Source organism: Myxocyprinus asiaticus, chromosome 27, assembly GCF_019703515.2.
Source record: "Myxocyprinus asiaticus isolate MX2 ecotype Aquarium Trade chromosome 27, UBuf_Myxa_2, whole genome shotgun sequence".
Taxonomy (NCBI): Eukaryota; Metazoa; Chordata; class Actinopteri; order Cypriniformes; family Catostomidae; genus Myxocyprinus; species Myxocyprinus asiaticus.
In genome coordinates this window covers 19,878,837-19,897,704 of record NC_059370.1, presented here as the reverse complement: position 1 = coordinate 19,897,704, position 18,868 = coordinate 19,878,837, and the positions used below count along the sequence as shown (strand labels likewise).

General features: G+C 38.6%; 1 protein-coding gene across 3 annotated transcripts in view; it reads left to right on the top strand.

The window, feature by feature from the left end:
• chrnb5b (cholinergic receptor, nicotinic, beta 5b) overlaps positions 1–16,674 on the top strand; it is a 35,844-nt gene extending 19,170 nt beyond the window's left edge. The window contains exons 1-6 of one of the 3 annotated variants that reach the window (XM_051658049.1): positions 1,294–1,338; positions 11,956–12,101; positions 12,192–12,236; positions 12,313–12,422; positions 13,956–14,919; positions 16,015–16,674. In XM_051658049.1, coding sequence (XP_051514009.1) covers positions 12,210–12,236; positions 12,313–12,422; positions 13,956–14,919; positions 16,015–16,134 — 1,221 coding nt within the window. In that variant the 5' untranslated portion in view covers positions 1,294–1,338; positions 11,956–12,101; positions 12,192–12,209 and the 3' untranslated portion in view covers positions 16,135–16,674. Of the gene's footprint in view, positions 1–1,293; positions 1,339–2,028; positions 2,095–11,955; positions 12,102–12,191; positions 12,237–12,312; positions 12,423–13,955; positions 14,920–16,014 lie in introns of those variants that run through there. The other 2 variants (XM_051658050.1, XM_051658048.1) reach the window with 2 other exon arrangements.
• The last annotated feature ends 2,194 nt before the right edge of the window (positions 16,675–18,868 follow it).

Below are 18,868 nucleotides of genomic sequence, written 5' to 3'. Positions count from 1 at the left end.
TGTTTTTGTATTTATAGTTCTTTTTAATTACTGGGCTTGAGTGGGAGGGCTCTTACGCCCTCGGGATCGCCGCCATGTGGTCCTCCGCAAGCCGGACGGCTTCCTCCAGCAACGCCGGGCGGTGGCACTAGACCCACTCCACCGTCCCCTTTGGCAGTAGATGTATTAATTGCTCCAGTACCACCTGGTCAATGATCCCATCGACGCCGCAGTCCCCCGCTAGCAACCATCTTCGGCAGGCGTCGTGTAGCCGGGCAAAGGCAAACAGGCAGTTGGAGCTCTCCAGCTTCAGGATCTGGAAGAGTTGACAACTTTCTTACGGACTCCGACCAACCCATTGCAGGATGGCTTTCTTTAAGTCTCTGTAAGCCAGGAGGCTTGTCGCTGGCAGTTGTTGAGCTGCGAGCTGGGCTTCCCCGGACAGTAGCGGGATGAGTCGGTGCGTTGGTGGACACCGGGTGTAATCAAACCACTATCCACCAACGCTTGGTTCAATCCGAGGCGTTGGGCACAAGTAAAACGGTGAGGGTGAAATGTGTGCACGGGGATATTCATAAGTATCCGGTGGTGACCCTGGAAAAAGCATAGAGTGGAGGCCGTGGTTAGTTCCTGCCTCACCCATCCACTGATTTTGGGGACTGATTGGCCTGATTTTAAAGTTTTATTAAAGGGAATTTGTGCGGATGGGTCCTGTATGAAGTTAGGGAGATGTGCAATGTGCGATGCTCTGGCAGGGGAGGTGGAGCCGGGGCCATCCTCGACAGCTCCACGTTATAATGACGAGAGAGGGGGAGAGGCTGCAGCCCGCTGACTGATATCACTAAAAAGGGAGCTCCAGACCCAGTCCAGTGGACGGAGCAGTGTCAGTGGGCGTTCACGCAAGTTAAAGCCGCACTTTGCAGGGGCCGCTTTTACATTCACCTGACTATTCTCTCCCTTTTGTTTTACAGACAGATGCTTCAGACAGGGGGCTGGGGGCCGTACTCTCGCAGGTGGTGGAGGGGGAGGCACGCCCGGTGCTGTACATTAGCCGTAAGCTCTCGTTGAGGGAAACTAAGTACAGCACCGTGGAAAAGGAGTGTTAAGCCATCAAGTGGGCGGTCCTCACTCTCCGATACTACCTGTTGGGGCAGGCCTTCACCCTCTGTTCCGATCACGCCCCACTCCAGTGGCTCCACCGCATGAAAGATACCAATGCACGGATCACCCATTGGTATCTGGCTCTTCAGCCGTTTAAGTTCAAGGTGGTCCACAGACCGGGGGCGCAGATGGCTGTCGCCGACTTCCTTTCCAGGAATGGGGGTGTGGTCAAGCATCTCTCCGGAGAGAGAGAAAGCAGTAAGGGCGCTTACACCTGAGCTAAATTATTATTAACACCTGTCTCTAATTTCATTGAGCACGGGGAGAGCAGCATAAAAAGAGCCACACCGCAAGTAGACGAGAGAGAGAGCCTGGGTACCAGAGATCATATTGTGAAGCCGAGAGTTTATTATTGCGAAGTTGAGAGTTTATTATTGTGAAGAAGTTTGTTTATTTATGAGAGTGAATTATTGAACGGAGTGAAAACCCTGAAAGAGTGTATCTGCTGCAGTGAGGAGAATAAAACGCCTACCTGAACCAGGAAATCTGCTTCTCGCCTCCTTCTTTCATTGAGAAGTGTTACAGTGACGTTTTTCCATCTTACTGCTGCTACCCATGCCATGCGATGCTGCTTTTTTAACTCAGAGACCTGAGATCCAACGTGTTGTTTCCAGGCGGGAAAGCTGAAAAATCGCACTCCATTTGAAATACAGTTTCCACGCCTGTCGTGAGTGCGATTATGGCAATTAATTACACAACAAGCATTCACCATTGTTACATATCTGTATAATACAAACTATACCATCTATTTCCAATACAACACAGTATCCACCACAGCTTCCGTGTCCTAAAGTCCCAACATGCATTGCATTGCTGACGTCACGTCCCCAGAAGCTATTGCCGTTGAGAAAGAGATTCTTATGGATTTAAAAACACGAGATGTTCTGCATGATCGTGCGATTGCTTAATTTATTAAACAGGAAAGGAGGACTGAATTTCACTTCAAGCAAATTGGTAAGTGCTTTCCAATTTCCAAAAAAGAGTTTTCTAAGTGTGAATTAGGCTGCTTGAGCATTCAGTGTCAGATCAAGTTTTGAAAAGTAGTGCTGTGTTCCATTCAACTCGGAAAGTCGGATTTTCCAACTTCCTACTAGGAAAAGTGCAATGGAATACATCTTGAAGTCAGAATTACAACTTGTATGCTCGTGCAGAAATTCTCAACTCCGATTTCGCCGAGATGCAGGGGCATGATGTCACACAAACACGTCGACACTCAGGGAGAGATACAAAGTAAGTGATAAACATTCACTTTATTAAGTAATATCGATAAATGAGTTTGTTTCCACATTACATGCTATTAAAGCTTGTTTAACAAACGCCTGCAGAAACAGATATATAAAACATTATAATCTCTTTAGATAATCGTACACCTGAAGCACAAATGCTAGCGCTGCAGCATTGTTTATCAGTTGGGTTGCTAGGAGACATCTCTAATGAGAGTCAAACCCCTGCTAAGCTAATGGGAGCATTGCAGTTTTGTTTCCTTAAACGTCATCTTCCGAATATCGGGGAATGGAATGCATTTATGGTCAGAGATATCAAGTAGGAATATCCCTCATCCAACTTGAATGGAATGCAGCATAACCGTGTACCCTGACGAAATGAAATTTATTGCAAGCAACATTTAAATCGCATATATTATTAGATCGATTTTTCCAGGTATTATAGACCTCCTTGATAGATTAATATGAAAAATTATGATTTTTGAATGTCTGTTTGGGAGACGTTCATTTCACAAAACAGTCATGCTGCAGTTCAAGTTAGGCTTGCTTGAGCATTAAGTGTCATTTCAAGTTCTGGATTTTGTGCGTGGACGTGTTTTTAAAATGTCAGTTGGTATTACTAGTTGGCTGTGACAATGTATGATGCCCAAAGGCATAGGGTGTCTTATTCATTGTGAAACTGTGTTTTCTTAATGGCATGAATCACACTGAAGGCCTAGACTTTAAATGCACGGCCCGCCACTGATATTAAGCGACTGAAAACGAAATCTTAAATCATCATGGGTTGCAAAATTTGTTGCAGTTAACACTGCCATGTTTGTAGTGTTCATTTATGGACAGGCCGTTTTGCTCAGTAACCCCCCATTATGCTAATTACTCCCAGACTCTGCTATCATATGCTGAAATATGAGAGCTTGCGATAAAGGAAATATGTGCTGATGAGGCAGTGATGTAGTGAACTGCTGACTCATCCTTGGCAAAGACTGATCATTACTTCAGGGTCTTGAAGAGAGACTTCTATGGCCCTCTGCAGGCTGTCAGTGGATCATGATGATTGGCTTCAGTGCATCTTATTTTCTGCATCTTATTGTCTGCAGTTGTAATAATGAATGTGTTAATGCAGTTGAGAGGATGATAAAACTTGACACTGACATGCGTTTCTAGAGATTTTTTTTTTTTTTTTTTTTTTAAATAAAAAGCAGGATTGTGTTATGTTTTTGTGGATATTTTTGTACAGAATGATTCTTCAGAATCAATTATTGTAAATTTTCCCTCAGGTTTGAGAAATTCTTTGAGAGTTTGGTTCTGCTTTATTTGCTCAGATAGTTTTAACATTAATTTAATATTTTAATTTCTCTCATGTTTCAGCTCTACTTGTTCAGCTGTTAGTCAGATGAAATGTCTTACTGAGCGAAGAGAAACTCTCAGACTGGGTGATTGTGTGTTGAATGCTGACCACTGCCTCAGTTCTTCTTCTGACAACTTTAATCTTGTTGTTTAGAGTCCCCACAGTACACTGCTTGTCCACGTAGTGATGTCATTTGTACTGACTTGCTGTCCCTTAGAGACACTGGCACAGAAACACCAGTAGAGTTTTTGGCTCTCTCTTTGAGATACTTTTCACTTGTTCCTGCTGAAATTACATTTTGGCCTTCCTAGCTTATACAGCATCCAAAATGACTTTTTTTGCCACACTTGCAAGGTGGTTAAATTTTGCAATATTTGCTCAAAAATATATTTTTTCTATTGCTTTGACAATGTAATTATTTAGCTGTGTTCGTGTCCCAGTCTCTTGTTTAACCCTTTAGGGTTATTTTTGACCCGAGACAAGTAAAGAATAATTTATAAATATTGCATAGTTTTTGGTACCAGACCCAAACGTTGTGACTTTGTCAAGAACATAAAAACAAACCAAATGAAAAGGAAAAATTATATTTTTGCATATAAAGTTTTTTTGTTGATTCTTAAGTGAAATATGGAATAAACAAAACATATATACACAGAATCAACTTAACTCCCATTATTTCCCCCAACCCCACCCTGTCCCTCGACAAATATCCCTGTGGTCAAAGCCTAAATTACACCATGCACACATATAAGCAAACAAACAAACAAACAAACAAACAAACAAACAAAAAAAAAAAAAAAATATATATATATATATATATATATATATATATATATATATATATATATATATATATATAAATCAACAAACAAAGAGAAAATAAATAATTCACAAAGAATAGAATTTACAATTACCACCACAATTCTGGTTCTCTCCAATGGTGAGATTGGGGTAAGGACCGCTTGTTCAGTGTTGTACCAGGGAGGGGCTCTCTCAGGTGGAAGTAACCAATGGGCCAGGTGTCTGAGATTAAAAGCCTAGTAATAACACATTTTTTGGGGGAGGCCTAAACCTCCTTTGTCAATTGGTCTATGTAACTTTCTGAAATGCAACCAAGGTCGTTTAACATTCTAAATAAAAGACTTAGATATTCTATCAATTGTTTAAAATAAGAAAGAGGAACATTTAGAGGGAGAGACTGTAGTAGATCATTGAATTTGGGGATACAATTCATTTTTATAACATTGACCTTCCTTGCCATAGACAAATGTAGTGAAGCCCACCTATCTACATCACACGAGAAACTTTTCATGAATAGGTCAAAATTAACTTTTTTTTAATCCCCTTTTCTCCCCAATTTGGAATGCCCAATTCCCACTACTTAGTAGGTCCTCGTGGTGGTGCGGTTACTCACTTCAATCCAGGTGGCAGAGGACAAGTCTCAGTTGCCTCCACTTCTGAGACAGTCAATCCACACATCTTATCACGTGGCTCGTTGTGCATGACACCACGGAGACTCCGCATGTGGAGGCTCATGCTACTCTTCACGATCCACGCACAACTTACCATGCACCCCACTGAGAGCGAGAACCCCTAATCACGACCACAAGGAGGTTACCCCATGTGACTCAACCCTCCCTAGCAACCGGGCCAATTTGGTTTCTTAGGAGACCTGGCTGGAGTCACTCAGCACGCCCTGGATTCGAACTCGCTGCTCCAGGGGTAGTAGTCAGCATGAATACTCACTGAGCTACCCAGGCCCCCCTCCTCAAAATTAAATCTCTCATATTTGCTGTAAATAAAATGGCTAAATACCTAATGCCTTTCTTGGGCCATTGGAAGGCGCCAGGTTGGAAAGCCATGGCAGGGCACTATGCTGTCAGAGCAAGAGCTTCTGATTTAGACCAATTCACCCTATATCCTGAAAATTTGGAGAAATAATTAATAATCCTATGGAGGCTAGGCATAGATCTACTAGGGTTGGAGACAAATAATATTATATCATCTGCATAGACTAGAAGTTTATGCACCACACCTCCAACAATACCAGGAAAATCATCCTCTTTTCTTATTGTGGCTGCTAATGGTTCCAGGGCAAGATAGAACAATAAAGGGGAGAGAGGACAGCATTGCTGGGTTCCCCTACCAAGAGAAAACAAATCTGAAATGAATCCATTAGTTTGCACTGCCACTACCGTAGGGGTGGGCGATATACCGGTAGACAGGATACATTGGTAGAAATTTGCCAACATTTTGGAGTATCGTTTGTATCGCAGTTATGCAAAACCGCCACCGCGTACATAACACGTACGTGGTACACATTCTGTCTGAGAAATGGAGGAAGGCGGAGAGACTTTATATGAGACTGAGAGAATTGAAGAAACAGGGTTTTTCAGGTACTGACCATTTTTCGGCAGCCGCCGAAGCAAATTCAATTACATTAATTTCGCGTTCCGAACATGCTTCTCATCGGACACATGCAACTGTGTTTCACGTCATCTCTGAAGCATGAATGTGCGTGCGAGTCCAGCATGCTTCCAGATTGGGCTCTGCAGACACTTGCATTACTCAGTTTTCTCAGTTCTCAGTTTCATGTATCTGGCAAGAAGTCTCCCTGCCTTGTCCCCAGACTCAAAATATGTCTTGCCCTGAATAACCAAATACTCTACCTTCTGTGACAAAATAGTATATACTTATACTTTAGCTGAGTCAGCTCTCTAAGACCATTGGATGACATTTGGTCCTTCAGCTCTGTTTCATCACTTTTAAAACTCTTTTCCAATTCTAAATTCCTGTGTTTTTATCTTTTTGATGAACGAGGCATATTGTATGATCTGCCCCCTAAGAACTGCCTTAAGCACCTCCCATGCCACGCCCACAGAGGACACTGAGGACCAATTGGTTTCTACATAATCATTAACTTATCAGTATTAACTATCTTTAACATTTGTTGAAATGCTGGGTACTGTAGATAGAAGGGATGTATTAAAGCGCCATCTAAATGATTTCCTTTTCTCTATATGTGGCAACATCTCTAAACACACCAAAGCATGATCTGAAACTAAAATTAAAATATTGGATATATAAAAAAATCTATTCGAGTAAATCTTATGAACTGATGAAAAAAGGTGTTGTCTTCTTTTGTGTCAATGCTGCTCTAAAGCAGGGGTTTCAAAATCATTTTGGGTCGCAGGACTGACTGGACCAAGCGACATTGCATGGGGACCATAGTTCATATTTATAAATTATATATACTGTGTGTATATATATATATATATATATATATTTTTTTCTTTAACTGTTTAAATAGCTTTTAGAATTATGAATCAAAATTCTTAATTATTTTTAACAAGATTTTATCATATTATCATGTTTTATCAACACAAAACATTTCAACATGACTGAGAGCAACTTATAGAAAATAACATATTCATTCAGACCTTCCGAGTAATTCAGTAAATTCATTCTCTGAAGGATTCGTCAGACTGATTCAAAATGAGAACTGGTGAATCACTGTTTTAAACGTACCAGCTCATAAGAGTCATTTAGTCATGAATCGGACTAAACCATGTTTGTTGTTGAGTACAGCCAGTGAACACAGCGCAATAGAAAAGGCGCACTGTTTGGTGTTATTTCACGGTGCACCCTTTATATCATCACATTCAATTCAGACTGAAAATCTCATAACTTGGGTAAAATATAGTTTCTTTAGTGATGCTGGCAGATCAGCAAGGGAGCAAAGGAAAATTAGAACAGGAAAATAGATGCCATTTTCATAACTAACACTGGGGTAAAAAATAAAATAAAATTGCCCACCAGCCACAGTGCCCATGAATGCCCAATTTCACCAGCTCCTTTGGTTATTCATAAAGGTATGCGCCACGGAATGAGTCAGCAATGAGGACTTAATTGCAGGAACAAGGAAAAAAAATAAAGACTTTATTAAATAAAATACAAACGGGAGAAAAACTGAAAAGCAAAAAATAATGACAAACTATCCAAGAACAACTAACTGAAAGACAAGATTACAAACCAGACTGGGAGACAGCACAAACAAACACCAACTGAACAACATAAGAAACAAAACAATCCAACAAACACAAGAGGAAAAGGAGCACAATATATACAGGTAGGGCACATGAGGAACAGGTGAAGACTATTAACATAACAAGGACTAACTGAGGGAGCTGATGAGGTTAACGAGGAGGTGGGGTCAGGGAAGCACATGGCAGACAAACACAAAGCCACATGCTAACACACGAGACTAAAACAGACACGAGTGCACATGGTGATGAAGGACTAAACACAGCAATGTGCACTCACACAGCACACAAGATTGACAGAAGAGCACATGGCAAGAGAACCGAACCTGAAACCACGTGCTCACAAAAGACGAGACATGAAGCATGAGTGTCCGGAACCCGACCCAGAACAGAAACCAAACTAGGACCCAGACACCACGCTCCAAACATGAAAACACAAACAGAACATGAGTGTCAGGATCCTGTCACCACTAAAAACATGACTGACAAAGTGACAGGATACTGACAGTATGTAAAACACCACTTTTGAAGCTGTAGTGAATTATGATGACACACATAACAATTCATTAATGTCACTGCATGTCATTTGCTTTGTATGTGTATGTATTCAGCTACAAATGTTTGGAATTAAGCAATGTTACATTCACAATGCGTGTAAACGTGAACTGCTCTGTGGAAATTCAGTGAACTAAACTTGAAGCACCTCCTGAGATGGTCTGAAATCATTTGCAGTGTTATCATGGATGACACTGTTCTTGCAGTTACAAACTATTTTCAGATGACTGAAACAGCAGAAACAGTGAGCACTCTGCATGCGTGTGTTCCATGAGAAGCGCTGTGCTTATGGGCAGCATAGTGCATCTGAATACACAGCGAATCAGATACGTGCATCAGCGGCTATATTCTTTTGTCTGTTTTTCTAAATATAATCAAATGAGTTTCTTCAAATGCATGTCTTTGTGTCTGACAGCATTTCTTGTCACGTCACTCCAAGAAATTTTATCACCCAAGTGTCACCCGCCACAGAAATAACTCAGCACTGCGCATAAAATATCCACATTTGTCGGGTTGGTGGGTGTTACTCTGAACAAAAAGAAAAAAACATGGAATTAACAAATTTTATTAAGCAGAGGTTACATCACAAATACACACACAATTAGCTGAAGGGAATCAGGCAATAATATTTACAAGAAAAAAAGAGAACTGCTCGCTCTTTGGCTGGAGCTTTAGCCTCAATAATCCATCTGAAACTGAACATAAATTCCAAGAAATTGAAACCTGCTTAAAATGAGTAAAAGTTCAATGGGATGGAAACAATGCAGCAGTTATTACATCTAATATTTATCCTTGGACCTGTCCATGTTGTCATTATTTCTGTGAGAGAAACTTCACTGTGGGAATGTGTGGTCATGGAATTTGTGTCACTCTCAGACATGTGTGGCGTTCGCTGATACATGTGACACTGCGAGCACTGAATGTCTTGCGTAATTAAAAGAAATTCCAATAATCATGCAAGCTATAACATAGCTACATGCAACACCACAAATTTAAATGTTGATCTGTTCTGCTGTTACTAATAAAATAATAGTATGAATACATCTTACCCAAGTTACAGGCTAAATCAACGTGAATGTTTTCAAACATTACTTATTTATTTTTTCCGTAAATCTTCCCGCGGGACGTATGTTTGACACCCCTGCTCAAAAGGGTCTACACACCTTTGCATCACTATGATCAAGGAGTGGATCCATTAAAAGATTGAAGTCTCCACCCAAAACCATATCATGAAGGATCCCAGCTGCTTGTAGCTTTCCCTCAAGATCTGTAAAAAAGTTCTGATCATCAGCGTTGGGTGCATAAATATTAGCCAAAATCAGATTTTGCCCCTTTATTTCAGCCAAAACAATAATGATTCTTCCTAAATTATCTTTAATCTGTTTGAGACATCTAAATTGTAAATGCTTACTTATCAATGTGATGACTCCCCTGTTCTTAATCGAACCAGCACAACAAAACATATGCCCACCCCATGCCCTGCCAAGATTTTCAGCTTCCTGTGGAGAAAGGTGCGTTTCTTGAAGGAACACTTTATCAAATGTTTTACTCTTAAGAAAAGATACAACAAAACAAACATTATTACATCTGCTCCGATTTTCCATATCCTCTAGTTTTTCCCACACCCATTCCACATCAGCTTTGGTGACCGGCAGGTTAGCCTGCAGCTCTCTTTTGGCCGACTCCAGAGACTCAACTCGCTTCTCAACATCGTCCATTCTTGTGATCATGGTGGCTCAACGTATTTCCGCGAGGCCCTCTATGTCGGTAGAAATTTTTGTTAGTGCTGCATAAATGTTCAAGATATCCCGACCAACGTCATAAGGCTCACTGTCACTATTGACTGGACCCCTGCCATCTTGATACTGCGAGGCATCTGTCGTGTGAGAACGTAAGTGCTTTTTAATTTCCCCACAGGCCGACGATTTCAAATTTTTCGACATCCTGCACACCCAGCACAGATTAAGAAACAAAACTATCACAGTTCTCACCAGTTAATATTGCTTAAAAGTATAATTGTAGCTAAAGTTAAAGTGAAGCTCGCCTTCATGTGATCAACCCTCGCATAGCATCACATGACTCCCAATTGTGAATGCATATAATGGTTTTAAAGAAATGACAATTTAAAATAAATTGTTCCTTCCATTGTCTCAACTGGACAATTTTTACTCAAATGGAAAGAACCAATTTTTACCTTTGGACTTTCTTGATGTTATGCAGCTTTAAATAGTTTTTGTAGATCTACTGTATTAATAAAATTTGACCTAAAAATATATATATTTATTCCTCAGATTTAGCCCCTAGCCCCATACTGTTCCACTGGGTACTGCATCTTTATCACAAATTGCATACTTTCCTCTCAAAAAGAACACATGCACGTCACACACACACACACACACACACACACACACACACACACACACGCACACACATACACGCACATGTTGGTGCGGCTATCCTTATGAGGACTCTCCATAGACATATTGATTTTTATACTGTACCAACTATAGATTCTATCACCTAACCCTAACCCTACCCCTAAACCTAACCCTCACAAAAAACTTTCTTCATTTTTACATTTTCAAAAAAAAACATTGTTTAGTATGTTTTTTTAAATGATTTGAATTATGGGGACATTAGAAATCTCCTCATAAACCACATTTATAGCATAATAGCCTTTTACCAGTTTGTAACCTAAAAAAATTATCTCGTAAACCAACCCCTGTATCACTGTAACAAAATTTTTAACATTAGTGGGAAGGAATGGATTGGTTGCAATGGATGTGCAAAGTGGGTCCATTTTGACTGCTGGAAAAAGCAATAGAAATTCATTTGTGAAATAGGCATGTACTAAAACTGTAACTCTAAAATGCACATTGTTGATTTTCTTCAAGCAGAATAAATCAGAAATTGTTATAATATAGATAAGATACCATAAAATGCCAAACGTTACTGAAACAAACATAACGTGAGACCTCCTTTGCTAATGTTTTCCAACTTTATTTTTAGTTCAAAAAAATTATTTAAAAATTATGTTACTCGATTATTATTTTTTATTTAATATTTTTTCCCCTTTCATTATAGACTTTGGGAGCACATTAAAACAGATTTTTGTTTAGGGAGGTCCTTTATATGCAATTTAAATGGTTTTTAATGCAAAGGACAAAAGGAGGGTGCAGTTCCTTAAGACAATTGGAGGGATAAACATTACCTTTCATAAAAACATGGAATAATCATTTTATTCCTAATATTTTTTTTTCAATGGCTTAGTTCACTCAAATTTATAATATTTTTTTACATATTTCATATTTACTGTAAAATTTGCCATCAAGTCTTTATCTAAAAGTAACATGGCAACATTTTTTTAAAGGTAGCTGACCCCGAGGCAAATGTTCCTGTCTTTTACATGTTATTTCCGTTATTGCTACAAGCTGTAAAATGTAAAATAAAAGCTTTTGAAAAACAACAACAACAACAACTACAACATGGAAATGTATTATGTGGGCCCTAATATGTTGGGAAAAAACAATGAATTAATTTTCAGAGGTACCTTTATATTCTTGCCCTTTTTAGGGTTAAATAATGTCTCATTCAAATTCAAACTCTGCTTAATGTCTGTCTATAAAATGATGTGTGTTATTTTCAGCAGTATGGTGTGCTGAGGTGGAGGAGCGGTTGATAAATTACCTACTCTCCCCTGACCGCTACAACAAACTGATCCGGCCAGCAATCAACAAGAGCCAGCAGGTCACCATTGCAATCCAAGTGTCCCTTGCCCAGCTCATCAGTGTGGTGGGTAAAGCCTGAACACATGGATCATTGTATTTGTGAAAGTGCACTCTTCATCTTAAGATGACTTTAATGTTTCTGCTTGTATTTCAGAATGAGAGAGAGCAGATTATGACCACAAACTGTTGGCTCTCACAGGTATGAGCAGTTGAACATGCATGTTTGGGTTGCAATTTTTTAAGACAGTCTTTCTAAAGTGTGTGTACCCTTGCAGATTTGGAATGATTATCGGTTGATTTGGGATCCAGAAGAGTATGAAGGAATCAGGAAAGTTCGCCTTCCTTCCCAGCATATATGGCTGCCTGACATTGTGCTATACAACAAGTGAGTTTTTATGTGATACTTTTTTTGCACAATAAAGGACTAGTTCACCCAAAAATGACAATTCTCTCATCATTTACTCACCTTTCTGCCGTCTCAAACGTGTATGGTGCAAGGACACAAACAAAGATTTTTTGATGGAGATATGATGTGCTATTGTACATAAAATGCAAGCCAATGACAGGAAACGGATGCCCCTCTCTGTTGCTGCAGAGCTACTCCAGCCACTTTATCATCGCCTCCGTCTGAAATAAAATGATTTTACTCACCAAATATCATACACTTAAATCTTTTTGCCATGAAACTTGTTTGTTATATACTGTATTTAAATACTTTCTGACTGCTACAATAAAGCCAGCTCATGATGTTTCTGGTCTCTGGTCTACTTATTTAAATAATATTTTGTGTCTAACCACATGTTTATGCAGCTTTAGCAAGAATAACATTACAATAATAATTATACAATAAGTAAATGTTTATACCTGTGTTTAAAACCTGTTTAACCCTTGCTGAAGTCTACTTGAACTCACAGCTGATTGGTCCATTCTTTCTACACGTCATTAAGAATATTCATTTCGATGCGTCCAGTGTAGACAGCCTCAAGCCGTTGTAGCATGTCGCATCAATTAATGCACCTGGTGTAGACAGCATGTCATGCTGCCTTTAAATCCTTTTTGGAGCTTGAAACTTTTGGACCCCATTGACTTGCATTGTACGCACAATAACATATCATATACTCTAAAAATCTTCGTTTGTGATCCGCAGAAGAAATACATTTATAAGAATTTGAGACAGCATGACGGTGAGTAAATATTTATCTTTTTTCGCACCAAAAGTGATCTTATCGCTTTAGAAGACATTAATTTAACAGCTGGAGTTGTATCTATGATGTTTATGCTGACTGTCTGTGATTTTTGGAGCTTCAAAAGAGAAATCTCCATTCACTTGCATTTTAAGGACCTACTGAGCCAAGATGTTTTCTGTTTTTCTTCAAATGTGTTCTGGTGAAGAACAAAAGTCATAGACACCTGGGATATCTTGAGGGTGAGTAAATAATGAGAGAATTTTCATTTTTGGGTGAACTATCCCTTTAAGCTATTCTATATCTCTAACTTTCATTATTTTCTCTAAAAGTGGTATATTAATGATATGCTAAGCATGATAGGATGTAATACTGTTTCTTAAAAGAATAGTTCACCCAAAAATGAAAATTCTCTCGTCATTTACTCACCCTCATGAAATCCCAGGAAACAGAAAACTGCTGTTTCTCTCTACAATGCTACATCCATGCAGGATTTTGGCAGGATTTGACCTCGTCCAAGGACACAGTTAGTGTGTTAATCTCAGGAATTGCTAGAGAGACTGAGATTAGAATGACAGCATTTTTCACATGGTGAGCTGGCACTCAGGAAATGAGAACATCAGCTTTGAGTTTCACCTTTATTATGCACTTTATTGTGCACACAGGCAAAATAGGATACTTTTCTCTTATTCATTTATAACGACATATCTTAAAAATGTGTTTGTCATTTTTAGTGCTGATGGGACATACGAGGTGTCTTTCTATTGCAATGCTGTTATATCAAATAACGGTGAGGTTGCCTGGCTACCACCAGCCATATATAAGAGTGCCTGTCAAATTGAGGTCCGGGACTTTCCCTTTGACCAGCAAAACTGCACACTCAAGTTCCGCTCTTGGACTTATGACCACACAGAAATTGACCTCATCTTGTTGTCGGACTTTGCCAGCCGAGATGACTTTAAGCCAAGTGGGGAGTGGGATATTGTCTCCTTGCCGGGTCGTAAAAATGAAGACCCTAATGACATCACATATTTGGATATAACGTACGATTTTATCATCAGGCGCAAACCATTGTTCTACACCATTAATATAATCATCCCTTGTGTTCTCATTACTTCTCTCGCCATCTTGGTGTTCTACCTACCGTCAGACTGTGGGGAGAAGATGACTCTGTGTATCTCTGTTCTTCTGGCCTTAACTGTGTTCCTGTTAATGATTTCCAAGATTGTACCTCCGACCTCACTTGCCGTGCCCCTCATCGGGAAGTACTTGATGTTCACCATGGTGTTGGTGACCTTCTTAATTGTCACAAGTGTATGTGTGCTGAACATTCACCATCGATCCCCAAGCACACACACTATGCCGAAGTGGGTCAGAAACTACTTCCTCGTCCGTTTGCCTGGCTTTCTGTTCATGCAGCGACCAGGAGAAGACAACAATTGTGAGAAATTTCGCAGGACGCACCAGCAGTGCTCCTTATCTGATCTCACAGCAAAGTGTGAAGCAGATGAGTCGGATTCTACCTTCTTTGTCAATGAAGATTCAGCCAAGCACATTAATTGGAGACCTAGTGAGTTGCAGGAAAGCACAGAGTTTCGTAAGCGGATGGCAATGAAGTGCTCTCCAGACATGGAGGAGGCTGTGAAGGGGGTCAGATACATTGCTGACAAGATGAAGAGAGAGGACGATGATGAAGGGGTGAGGACTTTATGGATTAAGTTTCATTTAAATCCATCTGTATCTAGGTGCATGCTTACTAGTCTCATATGATCTTATGTAAGGCACTAAAGAAATTAGTTGTGCAGATTAGTAATGCACCTCAATAAAGTATTATAGAGTTTAAGATCAGTGGTTCTCATTGGTTTTGATCCAGATTTTACATTGATTTTAGAAATAGATTTTACAAATTGATTTCATTTGATACAAATTAAAATTTTGAAAATCACATCAGGAAATTAGTCAGCTCTTGTTTTTATCAGTTAAAGAATATTTCCAAGGTTAGACATGTCTTGAGTTTTAGGGATATAGAGAAGCTTATACATGCTTCTATTTGTCTTGCCTAGATTATTGTAATGCCGTGTTTTAACTTTAAATCAAGGCACTTTAACACAGCTGCAAATCAGTGCAAATTGCTGCTGCTAGACTTTAGACACGAATTAGGTCTTCAAATCATATTACTCCAGTTTTAGCTTCTTTACATTGGTTACCAATTCATTTTAAGGTTCATTTAAAGATATTATTAATTATACATATTATGCATTATTATAAATGGCGCCAGAATATTTAGCAGAACTTTTAAGACCTTACAAAACAGTTAGAACTCTTAGATCTTCTTGTCATGAACTATTGGCTGTTCCAAGATCCAGATGCAAAACTAAAGGTGATAGAGCTTTTGTAGTGAAGGCCCCTCGATTATGGGACAGCCTCCCATGGGATATAAGATCTGCTGAATCTGTGTCTGTTTTTAAGTCTTGTTTAAAAACCCATTTGTATAGATTTGCTTTTACTACTATGTGAATGTGTTGTGTTTTACTGAGTGTGTTTTGTTCTTATGTTATGTGAAGCACTTTGTGCTAAATTGCAAAAAGGTGCTATAAAAATAAAGTTATTATTAAAGTTATCATTACAATAGGCACCAAGTGGCATTGACTGATCTCACTGTTAATTGCTACTTGGTTGCACACAACCATATCCGAACCCACTGTGAGAACCATTGGTTTAGATATAGTTTTATATATAAATATTTCACAAACAAATTACAGCATGTCACTGCATTTTCTTTCTTTTTCACAGATTATCGAGGACTGGAAATATGTAGCCATGGTGATCGACCGTCTGTTTCTGTGGATCTTTGTTTTAGTGTGTGTTACAGGAACCATCGGCCTCTTCATGCAGCCACTCTTCAAGAGCTAAAACACACCCACTACTGATTTGTAGACACGTATACAGGCAGACCAGCTTCAACCCAACAAACACAGAACAATGCCACAACATGTTTATTTTCAGTGCACATGCACCCCAATTTATCATAAACTGACAACATGCTTAACATGCTCAACAAATCTTGTAGCAATCGCAGAAGGTGAAACCCAACAATGGACTTCAGACCTGACACGTGTCTTATGCAGTAGCACTAAGCTCTGTACACTGACCATTCAACACACTCGACACACAATTCTTCCACATCGTTGAGTCAGAGCACACCACTGGACACAAACTAAATATGAAGCTGACTCTAACAGTGACCAGTAGCCATTTAATGGAAAATACTTTCCACCTTTACACACACAAACACACTTGCATGTACTGTTCTTCATAGTTTGATTGAATTACAAATTTACAGACAGAACTGATTTTTGGCCACTCTCATGATCATATGCTTTTGTTGGAATTAATTATAAGTGCTAAACATATAATTTTCATAATGTTATAATATTATGATGATATGTTATTAAAACCATGCAACATTTTTTGGTGTGTTTCTTTGCTTTTCATATATGCACATTTTGTTGATATTTTCCCAACACATATTTTACAATAACTCAGTAGTCATAAGGGCAAGGCTCTGACTTATTTGAATTCAACAAAGGGCATTTTACAGAGCATTTAACATATGTTTAACAAAAAAATACAAACAAAGCTCTCCATGTTATTTTGATTTCAAATGCATATTGAAACTTCACATCAGTTGTTACCACACCAATTTGCATGGCAAAGATTCAACTTAACTTAAGATATTCAAATAGAGTCCTCAAGGAAGTTTTTTCAGAAGGTTTTCTAGATTTATGCTACTTACCCATGCATCTTGACAGAATTATATGTCAAACACTGCTCTACAACCATTAGTTATTTAAAAAAATGCTGCTTTTGCACCAACAATGTTTTTATTTGTTGGTTTCTTTTCTTTTTTTTTTGCACTTCTGCATGATTGATTGCATCACACACTCGATGGGTAAATAAAAACAAAATAAGCAGCTGCTATGCAGAGGGGTTCTCCTTACCTTATATTTAACTACTTGCTTTGGTTTAGGATTAGGATTTCCTTAGGACTCACAAATATTTGTAGATTTTTTTCAATGTTAATTCATCATGACTGTGGCTCTGCTGATTTGACAGGTGGCGACAGTGATGTCAGGGGAGTGTGCAAATGGAGGCAGCCAGAGATGTATTATTTAAAAGACTGACTGTATGAATAAGTCATTTTCCAGCCTGTCTTCCTCTCTTCTGAAGACAGCAGTCTATGCACATGCATGCAGACCTACACATGCAGTGTGGATGAAGGAAGCTAATGAGTACAGAATGTGAGTCAGCAACCATTAAATCATAACGACATATGCAATAATACCACTAGAGGTATACCTGTGCTGCTGCTCTGGTAGATTTATCATTACATGCAGTTTTTTTCTGATGTATCTAATTGTGCATTATTCATACTTTGAGAGAGTTCTATGTGTGTCTATACATTTGACCATTTTTATGTGGGATCCAGTGAAGGTTTATCCCCAAATTCTGAATAATACAGAATCAAATGCAATGGCGTGAGATAAAATTATTAACGGAGGCCACAGCTGCTTCTAACTGGAGCAGAAAATCATCTGAGCTTCAGATTGTAGCCATAAACACTGATGAGAAATGGGGGGGGGGGGGGTGGAAGGCAAGAGACACTAATGAGTTTGACTGTTAAACAAATGAGCATAGACCGAGAGTAGACACTCAGTAGACCGCTGCATCATTTCAGTCCAAACCAGAACACAAGCGTCAGCACAAGCTTAAATTATGTTTCACAAACAATACCAAAAAGTATATTAATAACCCATTTAATCCTAAAACAAAAGTTTTGAAGGATCTAAAAAATTATTATATTCTACACAGAGTTCTCAAATACAAATGAAAAGTGCAGACTGTCTTAATTTCATATGAACATTTGACATGGGTGGTCTAAATAGTCACATATCCAGAGCATTTAATTCTAGTGCTGATGATGATGTCTCCATTAAGCTTCATACAAGATGTAAAGTTAAATCTGTCATAGTACATATACAAATATTTAACTGATATACATATTTAGTACATATAATATTTAAAGGGTCTATTATTGATTTACAAATAGATGGCTACTGTATGTCTCATCTAAATCATGCGCACAGGACACAAAAACATATTAGCAGAGCCATATTTTATTTAAGCATTTACTATTGGTTTACTAATCCCCTATTTCCCACAATTTCTTGTTAGTCAAAAAAATTGGGAATTATGTTGTGATTAAACAAAATCCAAAATAAATGAAAACTGTGTTATATTTTAGCATCTTCAAAGTAATCACCCTTTGCCTAGAATTTGCAGACATGTACTCTTGATATTTTCTCAACCAACTTCTTAAGGTATCACCCTGGGATGATTTTTAAACAGTACTGAAGGAGTTCACATCTATGTTGGGCACTTATTGGCTACTTTTCTTTATTATTTGATCCAAGTCATCAATTTCAAAAACGTTTTTTAAATTAATTTTTAGTTTTATAATGAAATAAATTAATATGGTGGCACAATTATATTTTTGTCTACAAAACTAATTTCAAACATTTAAGCATACACCTTCAGATCAAAAGATTTTTAAGATCATGAGAAACATTTCAGTCAAGTGTTTCAA